The sequence below is a fragment of the Sphaeramia orbicularis genome, chromosome 22 (genome assembly GCF_902148855.1).
Source record: "Sphaeramia orbicularis chromosome 22, fSphaOr1.1, whole genome shotgun sequence".
Lineage (NCBI taxonomy): Eukaryota > Metazoa > Chordata > Actinopteri > Kurtiformes > Apogonidae > Sphaeramia > Sphaeramia orbicularis.
The window spans coordinates 10032217-10051845 of NC_043978.1; the positions used below are offsets into that span (position 1 = coordinate 10032217).

The following is a 19629-nucleotide window of genomic DNA, read 5'->3' on the forward strand; positions in this document are numbered from 1 at the left end:
CTGCAAGAAAAAATAACTGGTGTTTTTTCTGGACAATCACTTCCTTCAATATATCCTCATGCACTCACTTCTAATAATGTGTAACATCCCAGTATAATGGGAATTAAGAAGTCACGTAGTCATCCTTTGTTCTTACAAGAACAATGCAATATATAGTTAATATTTATTAAAACATATATGCACTATTTTTATAGATTTAAATTCATAGATATATACATATATATATATACTGTTTTTATAGATATACAGACTGTTTCTATAGATATGCATACTGTTTTCATAGCATACTATTTTTATAGATATACATGCTGTTTTTATAGATATTCATACCATTTTCATAGTATACTGTTTTTGTAGATATATATACTGTTTTCACAGTATAATGTTTTTATAGATATACATATTGTTTTCATAGATATATATACTGTTTTCATAGATATACATATTGTTTTTATAGATATACATACCGTCTTCATAGATATACATACTGTTTTCATAGATAGGCATACAGTTTGTATAGATATGCATACAGTTTTTATAGATATACATACTGTTTTCATAGATATACATACTGTTTTTATAGATATACATACTGTTTTCATAGACATACATACTGTTTTCATAGTGTACTATTTTTATAGATATACATACTGCTTTTATAGATATACATACTGTTTCCATAGTATACTATTTTTATAGATATGCATACTGTTTTCATAGATATACATATTGTTTTCATAGTATACTATTTTTATAGATATACATACTGTTTTCATAGTATACTATTTTTATAGATACACATACTGTTTTCACAGTATAATGTTTTTATAGATACATATATTGTTTTTATAGATATACATACCATTTTCATAGTATACTGTTTTTATACATACACATACTGTTTTTTATAGATATACAAACTATTACATACTATTCATATAGCTAATATTGTGTCTATTCATATTTTATGTCTATTTTTTTATTCTAATTTAGCTCTATTCTTATCTTCCTACTGTAAAATATATATATATTGTATTTAATTATCTTATTTTTAGTTTTTGTAATTTCATATTTGCTCTATTCTTATTTACATGAGTAGCACTCCTACTTTCATTGAACACCCAATGACAATAAAGGGTATTCTATTCTATTCTATTCTCATTCTATTCTATTCTATTCTATTCTATTCTATAAGTTCATTTCGATCCATTTTTTCCTATAATTAATTATCGATATTTAGAACGTACTCATTTGACATGTTCTTGGTCCAGACAAGGTGAACTCAAGGTCAAGGTCATGGTTTATATATATTTATATATAGCACACTTAAAAACAGACAGTATTGTCCTAAAGTGCTGTACATAATCATGAAACAGTATAGGAGTAAAAGACAACAAATATAGAATAAAACAATACTGGCACATAGTTCATGCATTAAAAATATTAAGACAATAAGTAAAAATACTAAAAACAATTATTTAAATCTCTAAAATAATTAGCTTACAGACTCATAAGACAAAGTACATTTCATCAAACATTGAGTCATTTTACAGTTTCTTAGTGGAACAAATGAATCATAACTAGGTGTTGATGTTTGTCAGGAAATAAAGTCTTTTATTAAACAAAAAACTTGGACTAGTCTGGAGCGGTCTGTTAATTAAGCCTCTATTTGAACAGATTCAATTAAAGAAGATTACATGTCCTGATGAACTAGGTCACTTAACAAAGGGTCCAAATGAGACTGGAATGAGTGTTTAGTATATTAATAGAGAAGTTCAGTGGAAGTGTATGGCGCGTCTATGCAGCCTCTAGTGGCTGTCAGTGGTACTACAACATTAACATACTTCTGTGTTGGATTCATTTTGGAGCTTTTATTGACACATAATGGCCTGACATTCTTGTTTTAGTGATGTATGGAACGTATATGAGTGAAATCCAGTCAAAAATCAGTTACAAACCTGAACATTTATGGACTATAAGGCTGTTATGAATTGATACAAGGTTAAATTATAGGATTTATAACCATGTGAGTTTTTTTTTTTTTTTTTTTTTTTTTTTTATCATTATCATTAGTAGTAGTAGTAGTAGTAGTAGTATCAGTGTTATTACCTCCGCCAAGGAGGTTAGGTTTTTGCCAGCGTTGGTTTGTCTGTCTGTCTGTGTGCGAGATAACTCAAAAAGTTATGGACGGATTTGGATGAAAATTTCAGGAAATGTTGAAACTGGCACAAGGAACAAATGAATACATTTTGGTGGTGATGGGGGGGGCACTGATCTGCCTTGGCAGAGGTCTGTGCTCTCCGAGTGCTTTTCTAGAAAAGAGAGCGCAGGCCTCCACCAAGGCAGATCAGTGCCCCCCCCACCCCACCCCCATCACCACCAAAATGTATTCATTTGTTCCTTGTGCCAGTTTCAACATTTCCTGAAATTTTCATCCAAATCCGTCCATAACTTTTTGAGTTATCTTGCATGAAGACAGACAGACAGACAGACACACAGACAGACAGACACACAGACAGACAGACAAACATTGGGGGGGGGGGGGGGGGGGGGGGGGGGGGGGGCACTGACCTGCCTTGGTGGAGGACTGTGCTTTTCTAGTTATTGGTGTAGTCTTACCTGTTTGGGTGTCGTTCACCTGGTTGTAATACATAAATTCTGCCACTAGATGGAGCCATCAGCCAGAGGATAAAAAAAATTCTTTCACATACTTCACCTGCTCTGATGAGTCAAGGATCTTTATGGTTCATTTCAGTCAAAAAAAATGCAAGAATTAAATGCAGATATTCAGGTCCTGATAATTTAACCACCTGTAACAATGAAATGACTCCTTAACTGAATATAAACCTGTACTATAACCTTAAATTACTCCACTTATGGACCATTATAGTCTATAAATATACAGGTTTATAATATAAAAAAACAAGTTCAATTTATAACATAATAAACAAATAAGTCCAATAAATACAAAACTAATCAAACGAGGACGTGGAAGAGGAAATGTATTGGTAAGAAGTTATCAAATAAAATAAACTAAATAAAATGACTCATTTATGACATCCATCAATGAAAAACAGATGAATTTTGTAAATATTCTCATTGTTCACATCTGACTCTTATTTAAATGAATAACAGTAAGTCCACAGTTTATGGCCGTTTCAGTGTCTTTACATTATTTGTGCTTGTTTTTCTTCAGTCTGTCATGTTGTTTTTTTATTTTTATTCTTTGTCTTATTGACCAAGTGTCGACATGTGACTGGACTTAAGCGTCTGTAAACGTCCATCAGCCTGTTTTACCTGTCGGTTCGATGTTGATGCAGCTCAAACAAACCCTCACAACTGAAAACGCAGTCTGTGATTATAAATATGAAAAAGAATTATGTCATGACTGTGACAGAGATGTGTGAATGATTCATGTTGATTCATATGAGACTGAACATCTGCAGCTTTAAATACATCAAATTAATGAGAAAAAGATTTAATACACAACTCAGACTTTATTAAATTCAACGTAATGGAATATAAATGTGTTTATGTATTAGATATAGAGAAATTTGGATATATGTATGAACAAACACATTTATATTCCATTAGGTTTAATTTAATAAAGTCTGAGTTGTGTATTAAATCTTTTTCTCATTAACCTGATGTATTTAAAGCTGCAGAAGTTTAGTCTCATATGAATCAACATGTTTCTGTCAGAGTCATGATATAATCCTTTATAATTATATGCATTTACTGAAATCAAAAAAAAAAAAAAAAAAAAGAACTAAAATGAAATACTTTGTTTACATTTGTTGTGTCATGCTCTGACCAGCAGAGGGCGACATGAGATAATCTACTGCATTTCACAAATAACCAAAGGAAGAATTCAGATCATTCAGATGAAATAATACAAACCTACTAATACACACTGGAAAAAAATAGTTAAAACACTATAAATAACAATAAATATAGTAGTAGTATTTTAATTATAGTACTGTTTTCCTGTTGTATATTTAAGGACATTATAAACTGATGGTTTAATTCACAATGATGCGTCATATTTTATAAGATCATCACATGTACAAAGTATTTGTAAAAAAATAACCATAAACAGGCCTGTTTTAATGTACTTCTATTTAAAATAGAGCTGATGATAAAAGATTGAGATGCAACTTAAATAAGATGAAAAAAGCTGTTTAAAATGATATATTTATTACAATTTATTTAAAGACAGCCAAGTTCACTTAAACCTCTTAATTTTACTATATTGTATTTTTGTTTTCTTGCTTTTTTGCTGAACCTTTATAAGAATAATAAGAATAAACCATCTCTTTTCAAAATACTGAAAAGTGTTTTACATAAATACATAATACAGAAAATAAAATACTGCGTTTCCTACCATGATAAATGAGGTTAATATCGTTTCTGATTATCTTTTCTTTTTTATATCCATGACTGATGATGCATTTTACAGTTTAAGAAGAAGAAGAAGAAGAAAAAGAAAAAGAAGAAGAAAAAGAAGAAGAAGAAGAAGAAAAAGAAGTAGAGAAGAAAAAGAAGAAGAAAAAGAAGAAGAAAAAGAAGAAGCAGAAGAATTTAACCTGAAGACGAAACAACGAAAGTGATAAAGATCTGGAAACGGAACTAAACGTGTCTGAGTAAACAAATAAAACAACAGAAAATAATGGAAATACTGTGAAAGTATTTGGTTATATCGTACATTAAATACCAGTGGACACATTAGTGAAGGTCAGTAAATACATACGGGGTTCGTATACATTCTTCAAGGTCAAATTCAAGCACTTTTCAAGGCTTATTTTCATCTTATCACTGAGGTCAAATCCATATCTACAGGAATATATACCCTCAGGATTATTATTATCACAATGATGTACATTGTATTATGTATAAGCATCTAAAAATATGTTTCATAAAAGCAAAAAGTGTATTTATTCAAAAAGATAAGGTAAGGCAAGGCAAGGTAAGATAAGATAAGATAAGATAAGATAAGATAAGATAAGATAAGATAAGATAAGATAAGATAAGATAAGATAAGATAAGATAAGATAAGATAAGGGGAAATTTCAGTTAACAGCAGCAACATAAAACACACCAGTGCAAGAGAAGGTAGAATTAAACACAAATGAGGGTGAAATAAAAAGGAAAATAAGAAATTTGGTATTTATATAAATATTTATATAGAGACTTGGCATTCTTCAGACACACTGGCACTGAGACAAAGACCAAGATAAAAATGGACCTGGAGTCGACCTGAGAACACCTGGAATTTTAGTTTTTGACACAAAGTTTTGTTTTTCTAACTGTATCACCTCTGTGTAAGTAGCTTTGCTTTGAGTTAATATTAAAAATAAAGAAATAAATCAAAGAGTAATAATTGCAAGCACTTACACTCAAATTCAAGCACTTTTTGGACTTTGAAATTCAAGCATTTTCAAGGATTTCAAGCACCCGTACGACCCCTGGACGTATGATCTGTCTGTGCTTTAATAATGAAATAAATACATGAATAAAAGCAGGAAGAACCCAGAGGGAACATGTGACCAACGACTGCACCATCAGGTATTACAGAACTAAGAGTAAAACACCTGTTTGTTGTCCTTGTAAACAACGTAAACAGACTCAGACTTAGTCAAAATAATCACAACATGATGTGTTTACTGGACAAAGGCTGGACGACAGCTCATACTGCGTAAGTGTTGAACAGTGCTGCTCAGGGGTCGGACATAAACCCAGTACGAATATCGACAACAGTGTTCATGTCCCAGGAAAAGCAGAACAGCTGCAGCGACAACAGACGGAACATGAACATGAAGATTTCCCATCAGCCCCGTGGAGCTGCCGCTGCCGTCATGTTTAATTCAGACAAACGCACATAAAAAACCATCACACTAACGCTGCAGCATCATGAGTCGACGAACAGGAAACGCCTGAGTCAGTGCAGTTATAAATAGTCATTAATAAAAGATTGAGTGAGAGAAAGAATGAATGAATGAATGAATGAATGAATGAATGGCAAATATTTACAGCTGATGTTAAGGCTTTATAAAGGAGAATGAAATAAAAACAGCAAACAGAACAAAAACAATAACTGTATAATGTATAATAATTATGTGCATTTAGTTCCTGTACTAATCCTCTGTTCTTGCAATAACAATACAATATTGATTCAACATTTATCAAACATAAATACACTATTTTTATAGACTTTTACAGACTCTATTCATATTTTATGTCTATATTTATTTGATTCTACTTTTAGCTCTATTCATATTTAACTTATTGTAAAATTTTATGTTCTACTTTCTTATTTTACTTTTAGTTTTTGTTATTTTTTATTCACTGTTCTTATTTTATTGCATATTGGTTTTTTTATTCATATTGTTGCACTGACTGGAGTAACACAATGACAACAAAGGGTATTCTATTCTATTCTATTCTATTCTATTCTATTCTATTCTATTCTATTCTATTCTATTCTAATTTAATTTAATTTAAGTCTTAATCGTGTCATAAATAAATGCCTGTTTCCTTGTTTTCTTTGTGTCAGAACACTCCTAAACCTGAATAAAATCCATAAATAACAGAACATGATGTTGACCCATGTCTCATATGGTCAATAACAGTGAAGTATTAGTGTGAATGTAAATAGAACTGATCCACATTTGAAACATCAGTGAAAATCACTGTTAAACTGTTCATAAATGTCACTGACTGTGCTTTAAATACTGTCTGTTAAACTTCTTCTTCTCTTTGCGGTAAAACTTCAGATAAATGCAGTGTTCTCTGCTCTTATATAAAATGTTTCTGTGGATGACGAGGACGTCGACACACTGAATAAATGACCAACCCACTGCGTGACCTGTGGACACCACGCATTACATAACACTGAGGCATCATGGGAAACTCCGAGCCCAGGGTCAGACAGAGGAATCGACTCAGACACTGATTCAATGGAGGCGTTTGGACACAGATTCTACTGTGACACTCAGCTGATCTGAGCTCAAACCTTCAGTAGAAAACACAGACTTCAGGCTGATGAGTGTCTGCTTTCACACAGTTTAGGTTTAAGTCAAGGAAAATAAACGCAGTGAAGACGTCAGTTTACAGATAAAAGGATGAAAATAACCTGGTGTTTCAGCCACAGGAACAACTGAAGCGATTAAACAATAAAGAACCGTTTACATCAGACAGGAACTGCAAGGAAACAGAACCAGAACATGTGGACCGGATCCAACAGCACCGTTTTATTCTGAGGACAGATGACGACCAATCAGAACTGAATAAGTCAGAGAATGTGTAAAGATACAGATCCTCTGGGTCAGAACCAGAACCAGAACAGACAACCCGTAAACATCTGGGACATGGACAACCAGAACCAGAACAGAAACTACAAACACATCAGAACCAGAACCAAAACCACAGACACTTCAGAACCAGAAACTAAAGACGTGTCAGAACCAGAACCAGAACAGAAAACTAGAGACATGTCAGAACCACAACCAGAACTGAAATTAAAGACACATCAGAACCAGAAACTAAAGACACGTCAGAACCAGAGCAGAGAGTACAGACGTGTCAGAACCAGAACCAGAACCAGAACCCGAACAGAAACTACAGATGTGTCAGAACCAGACCAGACCCAGCTGAGGCGGTTCTTTTACCTTCAGTTGGACCAGGTGGACGTCCACGTGGCGGTTTTCTCCGTCTTGTCCGACCGAATGCGACAGCTGCGTGACTCTGTCGCTCGTGGCTCGGAGCCACTTCTCGATCTCCGGCAGGTGGAGGACCACCTTCCAGTCGGCGCCGGTGTGGAGTGGCGGCGGTCTCTGAGATCTACGACCGCACAGGGAAGAAACAGACAAACGTACGCAGTCACATGACTTCAGTCAACTTTAACGAATATCTGACCACTTTCACTAAAACACACTTACATTAAAAGTGTTTTACAAATAATTTTTAACCTAATTTTGTCTCATTTGATCTGTTTTAACCAAATCTTTCATTTTCTTTTCTTTGGTCTTTATTGTTTTTCTTCTGTTTTGTCGTCATGTTTGTTTTTTTCATCTTTATTCTTGTTTCATATTCACTGAACACTGACTTTCTCACATCTCCATCTTCTTTTTCACATAATCTTGCATCTTTTTATCCTCAAGTTTTTAAGATGATTCTTTTTTTATGTATGATATCTCTTACATTATGAACATTGTAATAAATGCAATAAATATAACATTCCTCATAATATTATTGTTATAAAAATAAAAACATATTCCAACCCAGAAAAAGTTTTTTTTCAGTTTTACTTTGGGTATTTAAAGCTCCAACAAACTCCATATTTTTTTCCTATTTTCAGTAAATAAAAGGTCAAATAAGCTTGTTGCGATTATACCCTGAAGAAACTCACATAAATCACAATGAGAAAATCCTCATAAACCTGGGCAAGCAAAGAGAGCGATCGCTCTGTCATGGAAAGAAATAAGCAAACTGAGCAAAATGGCTCAAAGAATTGTCTTTATGTTTACCACATGAAAAAAATCACATACACTTTAAAAGACAAACTTTTGAAAAAGTGTGGGGCCGTTTCATTAATTATATTAACCCTTAGGGGTCTGAGTCTATTTTGGGCTGTTTTTCAGTACTTTTGATTTTACCTTTATATACTACAGGGGTTGGACAAAATAATGGAAACACCTTCTATGATGCCACAATGTTAGGTGTTTCCATTATTTTGTCCAACCCCTGTATATACAGAAATGTTTACTATACCCATGTTTGGTATCTTCAAACTTCATCTGTCTCATCAATTATTTTTTCACTTTAACCTACTATATCAACACAAAAGGCCAAAAAAAACACAAAAAATATAAAATCTGATAAGAAAAATGTATATGATTTATTGCATAAACAACACAAAGATGCTTAATGAACCTTTTCAAAGACTTTAAAAGTGAATATTGGTTCCAAATTTTAGGTATATAAAATTTGAATTGTAATAAATTAAAACTATACTCATATATTTGACATAAAAGCAGATCTTTACATAGGAGTTTTCTACAGTTTTCTCATCCCCCCATCCTCACCCTTACCTGTAATGCTAATTCAGTCTGTGGATTAGAATCCACAGATTCAGCCAGTTTTTTCCATTTTGTAAAAGGACAAAAATGACGTAGATACAGTCAGAAATCTAACACCTCCCTCACCTAATTTTCATACTTTGATTCACGTTTGTCTGCTCCAGATTCAAACCGTCATATCTGCGGTTGTATTTGTTCTATTGACATCAAATGAAAAGTATCAGAGCGTTTCAAGTCCGCATTTTCGAATGTAATTATCCCCAGTGGTCTACGGGACTGACTTCTGACACTACGACGTGTTGAAAATATCATGTGATTCAGTCACGGGGCCGTGACCATGGACCCCTAAAGGAACCCAGATTTGACTGATCTGTTGCAGGTATCTGGGACATCACAGTTATTACCTGTACAGGTCCACAGTCATATACTGAATTCTGACAATACTACTGATTATCTGGAAGGACTCTCATGGATTCAAGCATTAATTTTAAATGTGCCTTTTTGTTGGTTTGATTGTTTATATGTTTCTATTTTGTATATATAGCCTGTAAAATCTCAACAAATGTACTATTTACTCTGATGCAGTCACTCTGTCACAGCAGATTAATGTGAACAACTGATGTTGTGTGGATTTGTTACTGGTATTATTTGGGTGGACGTGGTGTATGATATTCTGTTCATGCTTTCTTTTCTTATATTCATCATTTAATAGGTCTTATGTATTTTATTTTATTGTAGTTTTGTTTGTTTTGTTTTTTTTTTACTCTCTTTTGCCCAGTTTACTCAGTTGTGGTTGTAGTTATTGTTACCATTATAATTATCACCATGGTTGTTACTGTTTGTATTGTTGATACTTTCTTGTGAAGGTCTTCACCATCTTCTTCTTTCTCGCTCTCTCCCCTTCACCCCCCCCACCCCACCCCCATGTCAGGTCCAGCATCGAAATGTGGTTCAACAACACTCATAATAAAGACAGTAGAATATCAAGAGGAGCTTCATATATTTTATGAAGTTTCCCTTAGCAAAGCAAATTTGTTCAGCACCAAAAGGCAGCCAGACTACCATTCTGCTGTTAGGATGCTGGACAAGACAAGTTAGAAAAAAATATATAAATATATTATTGAAAAAAAAAAAAAAAAAGAGCTTGTTGCAGCTTGTATTTGTTCTAGTTATCGTCTCAGTTTTAATTTCCTGAGACAACTGTTATCAAGATAAAAGCTCTAAACTTAAACTAAAAAGCCGATGCTTTTCCCAGGAGATGGTGAAGACCAAAGCTGAGCTCAAAGGAGAAACTTTTTAGCGTATTTCTTCAAATAAAACCTCACTTTCTTGAACTGAACAGCGATGTTTGAGGATTTAACTGTGAAACTAATGTCACTTATTCAGTGAATGAACTTTGATCAGATCTGCTGAGACCACTTCAGACACACTGAGCCTTAAAAACCATCTGTACCTCCTGGACTGGTCCGGTCCCAGGTGTGGCCCCCGGCTGGGCCCCGGTCCCTGCGACGAGGACCCGTCCTGGTCCTGGTCCTGATGCTGCGGGTCCAGGCTGAATGCGGCGGCGCTAACGGTGTCGGGCGCATCCGGGTCCTGGGTCGGGGTGACAGACGTGACCATCGGGGACGACGGCTCAGTGACCACGGGCGAGAGAGCAATGACGCTCATGGTGACAGAGAGGGGAGAGAGAGGAGGAGGGGCCTAATGTGGATGGACCAGCCTCATTGGACGAAACTGGAAAGAGACAGAAACATAGACGTCAAATTATATCAGAAACAAAACATGAAGGAGAGCAGGAGAAAAGTTTCACTCATTCATTCATTTATTCATTTTCTGCAAACGTTTAATTGTCTAGAGGGTGGACTTTGATTGACAGGTGTGACTGACAGGTGGGTTGGACTTTCAGAGGTTCTGTTTAACAAAACGTTTTTCTGACAGATGGCTAAGACATCATTATTACGCAGATATTTGATGAACTTCACCATTTTACTAACTCACTTACTCCACTCATGACCCTTAGATGCCCCATAGCCCAGCCTTTTTTGTCCAAATATGGTCACTTCCAGCTCCAAACAGCCAACATGCTAACAAACAAAACACAAAATGGCTTCAAAACAACATTCCAGAAACCAACCATGACATGATTGCTATGTTTCATTTTCAGAGTCCATCAGAAGGTCAAGCATGAGTGAGTGATGAGCCAATCAGAGAGCCCGATTAGTGGCTGACCTTTGAGTCTGATAACCACCGCACATATGTAAATCCTCCTACAGACAACGGCATCATCAAAACTCATACAACAGCCTTTTCACAAGTTCACAGGACGTTTCACCAGGGACTGTTAAATAAAAGCACAAACTGAACCTCACAAGAGCAGATAAAGAACATTCTCCGCTACTTAATGGTTAAAAAACAAAAACAAACTCAAAGATAATTCTATAAATATACAGACGTGTGTGAGCAGGATCAGGATTGGTGATGAAATGACCATAACTGTCATCTCTATCATTTAAACCACATATTAACCAAGCCTGCAGAACCGCCTTCTTCCACCTGCGCAACATAGCCAAAATTAGAAATATTCTTTCTAAAAATGATGCAGAAAAATTAGTTCATGCGTTTGTTACATCTAGATTAGATCACTGCAACTCCCTTCTCGTAGCATGTCCTAAAAGCTCTCTAAAAAGTTATCAACTGGTTCAGAACGCGGCAGCGAGACTACTAACAGGAACAAATAGAAGAGAACACATCACCCCTGTGCTCCAAGCCCTTCACTGGCTTCCAATTGAGTTTAGAATTAGATTCAAAATCCTCCTCCTCACATACAAGACCATTAATGGTATGGGCCCCTCTTATCTCAGAGATGCTCTGGTGCCGTACCATCCCAACAGAACCCTTCGTTCTCAGAATGCAGGTCTACTGGTAGTTCCCAGGGTCTGTAAAAGTACAGTAGGAGCTAGAGCCTTTAGTTACCAAGCTCCTGTTTTATGGAATCAGCTTCCAGTTAACATTAAAGAGGCCGACACAGTCTCTACATTTAAGGTCAGGCTAAAAACATTCCTATATGAAAAAGCTTATGGTCAGGCTAGTTCAAACCAGACTAAACCCACAGTTCAGTCTAAGCTGCCCTAGGAGCAAGAATGCTGGGGGAAGTACAGGCACTGAGTCCTATCTCCTGTTTCTGGTTCTACGTACCATTCTGGTCTGCACTTATATTTTTAATATTTAGCCAACTTAGTTTGTGCAGTGCTATTCACCCGATGTCCCCTTTCCCCACTCCCCTCCGGGGGAGTGGCTACTTTTTCAGTTGTAACCACTTGGGAGCCAATGATGGCAGGATCTGCGCTGACCCATCTGTGTCCTGCCCTGTCCTGTGTCCTGACCCCCTCCCCCACCTGTCTGGATGGACGTCCTCGGCCTCACCACTGTGGATGGGCCTCCTCGCCCCTGCCTGTCTCATCCAGCGGGATGGACCCCCCATGTGTCCACCCTACTGCATCCTTGTAGACTAGAACTACATCTGCAAATGGACGTCCATCAGTCCTGCTGCATCTATAGCCTGTCCGTCCATGGGAGTGGATCTCTCCTTCACTGTGGTTCTCCCCGAGGTTTCTCCCTTTTCCCACTGGGTTTTGAGTTTTTCCTTGCCGAGAAGGAGGGTCTAAGGACGGGGGATGCCCTGGACACTACTCATTTTCTTGCTGTTCATTTGACTGTTGTTTACTCTAACTGACTCTGTAAAGCCCTTTGAGATAACCTTGTTGTGATATTGGGCTATACAAATAAAGTTGAATTGAATTGAATTGAATCTCTATGTAATGTTTTCTATCACAATAATCATGATAATGACTTTAGAACTGCAAAATTTGAAGAAAAAATAAGTCATTTGTAGTTTGTGAAATGGCTTGAATTACTGAACACATGGAATCTGGACATGTTGGATATTTTTTCCAAATATATAACTGTTTTTACAGGGTTGTGCCAAGATAATATCAATTTCTCAGTCTCTTTATGAAGACAAAGACAAATACAGGTAAATATTAAATGAAAAACTCAAAAAAAAACTGAACTAAAGGTTCTTACAGGAAACAGTCTGTATTTAACACAACCTGATTTTCACCTCATTAACTTTTTTATCGCCATAATGTTTCTGATATCACCCAGAAACTGTGTGTGATAAGATATATTAAAGGCATGAAAGAAAAAAATAGACAGTATCTTCCTTTTCATTGTTAACCTTTTAGGGGCTGGAGTTAAAAAAAAAAAAAAAAAAAATCAAACTTGATATCCAGATTTCAAAAAGCTGTGTCTTAGAAGTGTCCAGAGATAGTCATAAATTAGATAAATATTGGGTTTGACCCAAAGTTTATGATAAAAGTAAATGTACTAATCTAATTTGCATATATGTTGACATCACAGGCAGCCATATTGGATTGACAAACTTTCAGTAAGATTGAACTTTAAACATATTTACATGAAAGTTTTCTTAGTCTTCTTGTTTTTTTTTATCATCTTATCCTTAAAATAAATTAACTTAAACATTAGTAGAAAGTAAACCGCTGTAAGTTTTAGTATCTTTTTTATCCAAATCTGTCCTTATCTATCCAAACTAAAGTAATTTTATTGAACCAGATCAGGACCATGCCTTTAAACCGGATTTTCTTCTTCACTTTGAACAGAAACATGCCCTGAAATAGAGTTAGGACTGAAGGGGCACGTGTCCGCCATCTACTGATGGTTTATGGTCTGTTTCAGTCAGGTGTGTTGGCACTTAAAGGGTTAATGTAAATGTTCTGTCAGCGGTTCCACTGTCAAATCTGAGCGGTAATAAGCTGTATTCTCCATAACCTCCACCAGACCCACTGATGAAGCTGCATTCTCTCACTCATGAACCCCGTGAGTGTGACATGATCGTCTGAGAAGTGTTTTAAAGTTTGAACAGTTTCTAAAAGAAGCAGAAGAGGCCGGATCACAGCAGCAAAGAGGGAGGAGGAGGAGGAGGAGGAGGAGACGAGTCTGAGATGGAAACTCCATCAGACTCTCATCACAGACAGAAACCGTTCAGCAACCGGTACATGACATCCAAACGTATCCACCCTGTAGAAGCCAATAATGTAGTAACAGCCGATAACGTAATAACGGCCGAAAACGTAATAAATTTGCCATTTTTAAAAATGTAATAAGCCAATAACGTAATATCTGGCCAATAACGTACTAAAACTACTGAACCGATACCATAATAACTTTTGGCCAATAACATTATAACTTATTGGGTGGTTATTATGTTATTGGCCAGGTAACACTATATGCAAATGTAATAACTGAGCCAATAAAGTAATAAGTTAGAATGTTATTGGCCAAAAGCTATTACGTTATCGGTTCAGGACTTATTACGTTATTGGCCAGATATTACGTTATCGGCCTATTCCATTTTAAAGCAAATTTATTACATTATCGGCCGTTATTACGTTATCGGTTGTTATTACTTTATTTGCTTCTACACACCCTAAAACCAAAACCACAACTTCAGCACCTCCTGCAGCGCATAAAGACATTTAAACATCGAATACACTCAACCCACAGCTGACGTCATCCACTGTATGGACAAAAGTACATTTGTAACAGCGGTCTGGGATTCAAAACAACAATGAAAAATGTCATAATATAGTTTTATACCGGCATAAATATCATTGCATCGGTTAGTTTGGTTTAAATTTGAAGAAAAATCTACCATTAAACTTTAAGGAAAAATTCATGTTTAGAAACCATACGGACAAAAGTATGTGGACATGTCTACAGCTGTCAGATGTCCTGTTCATGATGATGTGACAAACAAACATCAATATTTCCTTTAAGTTTAATGGTAGATTTTTCTTCCTCAGTGAGATGTGAAGAGAGTAGATGGTTAGATGTGGTAGAAAATTATTATTTACAGTCAGAAAATAAAAATATGAAAAAGATGCAACGACAAAAAAAATGCATAAAAGATGCAACAAGATGCAAACTCGTCTTGCATTCAGAACATGACAAACAGAAGAACGAATGACAAAACTGCAGGTCGAACACTCAGCACTGTTATAATGATAAAGAGTCAAATAAAACAACATAGTATGAATGAAATAAAATAAACAAAAAATACAAAAAACAGGTCAGAATCAACATTTCTGCTATTGCAATAAATGATTATTATCATATCTCCATTCTCCACTTCAAACTCTGTTTTTTACCGAATAACAGAATAAACTTTCAATCCACCCCATAATAAACCTTCTATCCATCCCATACTAACAGAATAAACCTTCTATCCATCCCATACTAACAGAATAAACCTTCTATCCATCCCATAATAACAGAATAAACCTCCTATCCATCCCATAATAACAGAATAAACCTTCTATCCATCCCATAATAACAGAATACTCCTCCTGTCCATCCCATAATACTCCTCCTGTCCATCCCATAATACTCCTCCTGTCCATCCCATAATACTCCTCCTGTCCATCCCATAATACTCCTCCTGTCCCTCTGTACCTCCGTCTGTTCCTGTATATTACAGCTCTTCCTTTCTTCCGTTCCTGTCGTCAGTTTCAGAGTTCAGTCCAACTTTTCCTTCTGTTTCTGTCAGTGATGGTTTCATCCAGTTTCTCCTTCAGTCTGGATGAAGATAAAAAGCCTCTGTGTCTGAAGCAGACGTTCACACCGGCACTGCATGGTACAACACAAACACAACACAACAAACACACAGACACACTCAGTCCATACATGCGTCCATCCTTTTTTCAATCCTTTCCAGCTTCTGCAGACACAGACAAATCCATTCCATTATTCATGTTCAGTTCCTCCAATAAAATATGCATCTACTCCTGGTTCAGCCGTAAAACATCCAATACAAGCGCACGTTTCACTGGCATTTACGCGAGACGGAATATCAAACCAAACAAAATTAACAGGAAAATTAGCATTATTAAGGCAAGGCAAGTTTATTTGTATAGCACATTTCAGCAACAAGGCAATTCAAGGTGCTTCACACAGGACATTGAAATAAAAAGAAACACATTTAAAACATTATAAAAGAAACATGTAAAAGGTGATTAAAAACAGCAAGTAAGAAAACAACACATAAAATCCAAAAAAAAATAAAAACACACATAAAAGAGTTGCAGTGCAGAGTATCAAAGAGAATATAAAATTTAAAAAGTCAAAAGCCTTTTAGTCAAAGGCAGCAGTGAACAGGTGAGTCTTTAACCTGGACTTAAAAGAACTCAGACTCTCAGCAGACCTGAGATTTTCTGGTAGTTTGTTCCAGATATACGGAGCGTAGAAACTGAACGCTGATTCTCCATGTTTAGTTCTGACTTTGGGAACACAGAGCAGACCTGCACCAGATGACCTGAGTGGTCTGGATGGTTCAGACTGGACTAGAAGGTCTCTGATGGATTTTGGGCCTAAACCATTCAGTGCTTTATATGTTAGTAAGAGAATTTTAACCCTTTCATGCACAGTGGTCACTACAGTGGACAGTTATTCTCCAGTTGTTCTCTTGTATATTCATGGGTTTTGTTGTTTTAGTTGCATATCAACCAACACAGTGGACACTTATGCACCATCCCATAATACACTGCAATTCATACAGTTACTGTAACTTTGCTGTTCTTGATAAACCTGATCTGCAGTGACATATTTGAGTGCAAATTAACTGCTATTTGTCATTAGACTGTAATTAACAGTTTTGTTTGTTTTTTAACAAAAAGTTTTTGTGTTTTGTTTTTAGCATATTTGAGTGAGTAATAACTACTATTATAGTATGTTAAAATGTGAGAAAACATTCCATTAGCAGCATTTAAAAAAAAAAATTAATAGTTTTCATACAGTATGACAGTAAATACATGTTTCTTTGTTTCAAAAATTAAACGCATGGTGTCCAGCTGAGTGGATTCATAAAAAATAAAAAATAAAAAAATTCAATCAAATTGTTTTTTTCATGCCTTAAGAGGAATAAAAACACTCAGGAAAAAAATCTTGATTAAGGTTCTCATAATTCATGCATGAAAGGGTTAAAGTCTATTAATTAGTCTATTCAAAATCTATTAGTCTATTAAAGAGAAATAATTAAAAAAGGCATTTCTCAGAGTATAATTATGTCACTCAAGTGTATATTTTACTTCTACGACAGCGTATTAGAGCCACTTAAGAAAATAAACACTTGTCACTACCAGAATAAAGTCGTAAAATAGAGATAAAACCTGTAATTTATGAAAATAAAGTTAATACAAAAATAGTCATAATTTTACAAGAATGAAGTCGTAATATTGTGAGAATAATGTCGTCATATTTGGAGAATAAAGCCATAATGTTACAACAATAAGATCGTAATTTAAAAACAGGCAGGAAAAATATCAGACTTTACAGAATAAAGTCGTACTCACTTGTCGCATAATAAAGAACTTGGAACATTTTGTGAAGTTCTACTTTCATTTGGGGTTCGTCTGGTCCAACAGAAGTGACAGCTGCTGCTTCGCTCGTTCCCTTGGCTTACAGTTTCTAAATTATGACTTTTTAGCGCGCTATTGTGAATTTATTTTCAAAAATATTACTTTAATCTCATAAAAGTACGACATTATTTTTGTTAAATGATGAGGTTTTTTTTAAAACTACGACTTCATTCTCACAATATTACGACTTTTTCCTCGTAGTGACAAGTGTTTCATTTTTCCTATTTTCAAACTATTACGACTTTGATCTCAAAAAAGTATATTATTTTTGTTAAATTATGAGTTTTTTTTAAACTACGACTTCATTCTCATAATATTATGACTTTTTTCTCATAGTGACAAGTGTTTTTATTTTTCCGATGTGGCACTAATACGCTGTCTTATACTTCGATTATGTTGAAATGTACTTTTAAATCAACCAGGACTGAACTAAAAACAACCACAAACATTAAATAACTAAATATGAAAAGAAATGACTGTTAATTATAGTTATTACAATTATCAGAAAAACAAGTATCTGTGATTACCCTCATGAACGCTAATGCTAATGCTAGGAGCTGTGTGTGTGCACTATGGGTAAAATGTAGAGACTGAATTTCCCAACAGTGATAGAAAAGTTCACCTGTGGAATAATCTGGAGTAAAACTTAAAAATGTCTTCTTCAGCTTGTCCATTTAAAAGGATGTATAAATCCAATATAATATCAAAATATAGAACATTATCTGAATAAGTGAAAATCTAGTTATAACACAGAAGTACGCAAAAAAAAAAAAGATATTATTGTAGTTAATTGGTTATCAAGATAAGAAGATATGATCACATTTATTGACCATTGTATTCAGAGTAAATATTTAAAGTGTATATAAATATTATAGTCTATATTAAAAACGGTAGATTCCGTAACTGTGATTGTGTGTGAGGTGACTAAAAAAGTGTATGTGAACGGTTTGTATGGATGTTCTGTGTTACTGGAAAAACATACAGAGGAAAGTGTGTGTTAACAAAGCAAAGGAAGCGGATCTAGTCTGATTATTAGTCTGTAAAACGAGGACGGAGTCAATAAGTTATACTTCTTCCCACTCCTTTTCGAGCGCAGAAATTTTTATTTTTATTTATTTTTTGACCATGTTGTATGATTCTTTGTTATCTGATGATTCTATGTGCTCGAAATAAAACTATTACTACTACTACTACTACTACTAAAGTGAGTAAACATTTCTAATAATAATAATAATAATAATAATAATAATAATATCTAAGAATATTGATAAATACATTTACTACTGAAATAAAAACAAAATGATCAATGTAAAGACAAAAAAATAATAATATAACTAGAAAAGCACTCGGAGAGCGCAGACCTCTGCCAAGGCAGATCAGTGCCCCCACCACCACCACCACCACCACCACCACCACCAAATCACCACCAAAATTTTAGCATTAGTTCCTTGTGCCAGTATCAACATATTCTGAAATTTTCATCCAAATCCGTCCATAGCTTTTTGAGTTATCTTGCACACGGGCAGACAGACAGACAGACAGACAGACAGACAGACAGACAGACAGACAGACAGGCAGGCAGGCAGACAGACAGACAGGCAGGCAGGCAGACAGACAGACAGACAGACAGACAGACAGACAGGCAGGCAGACAGACAGACAGACAGGCAGGCAGACAGACAGACAGGCAGGCAGACAGACAGACAGACAGACAGACAGACAGACAGGCAGACAGGCAGACAGACAGGCAGGCAGGCAGGCAGGCAGACAGACAGACAGACAGGCAGGCAGGCAGACAGACCAATGCCGGCAAAAGCATAACCTCCTTGGCAGAGGTAATTATGTGAATTAAACAGTTACTAATTAAATAAATACGAGAGAGACTATTCTAATTCTGTTCATTAAACCTATTGTATTAATATTTAATAATTAATAATTAAAAAAAAGAGTAAATGTTGTAATTCTGTTTATTTAACAGTTGAGTATTAACTGTGATTTCTCCACTCATGATGTAAAAATGGATGAGGTATCTCACATAAAACATTAAAAATAATAAATAAA

At 35.2% G+C, this 19629-nt stretch overlaps 1 protein-coding gene across 1 annotated transcript in view; it reads right to left on the reverse strand.

The window, feature by feature from the left end:
• The window catches only part of akap6 (A kinase (PRKA) anchor protein 6), a 371391-nt gene that overhangs the window by 326654 nt on the left and 25108 nt on the right, over positions 1-19629 (reverse strand). Inside the window, 2 exon segments of the mRNA XM_030127062.1 lie at positions 7668-7839; positions 10531-10811. Coding sequence (XP_029982922.1) covers positions 7668-7839; positions 10531-10745 — 387 coding nt within the window. The 5' untranslated portion in view covers positions 10746-10811.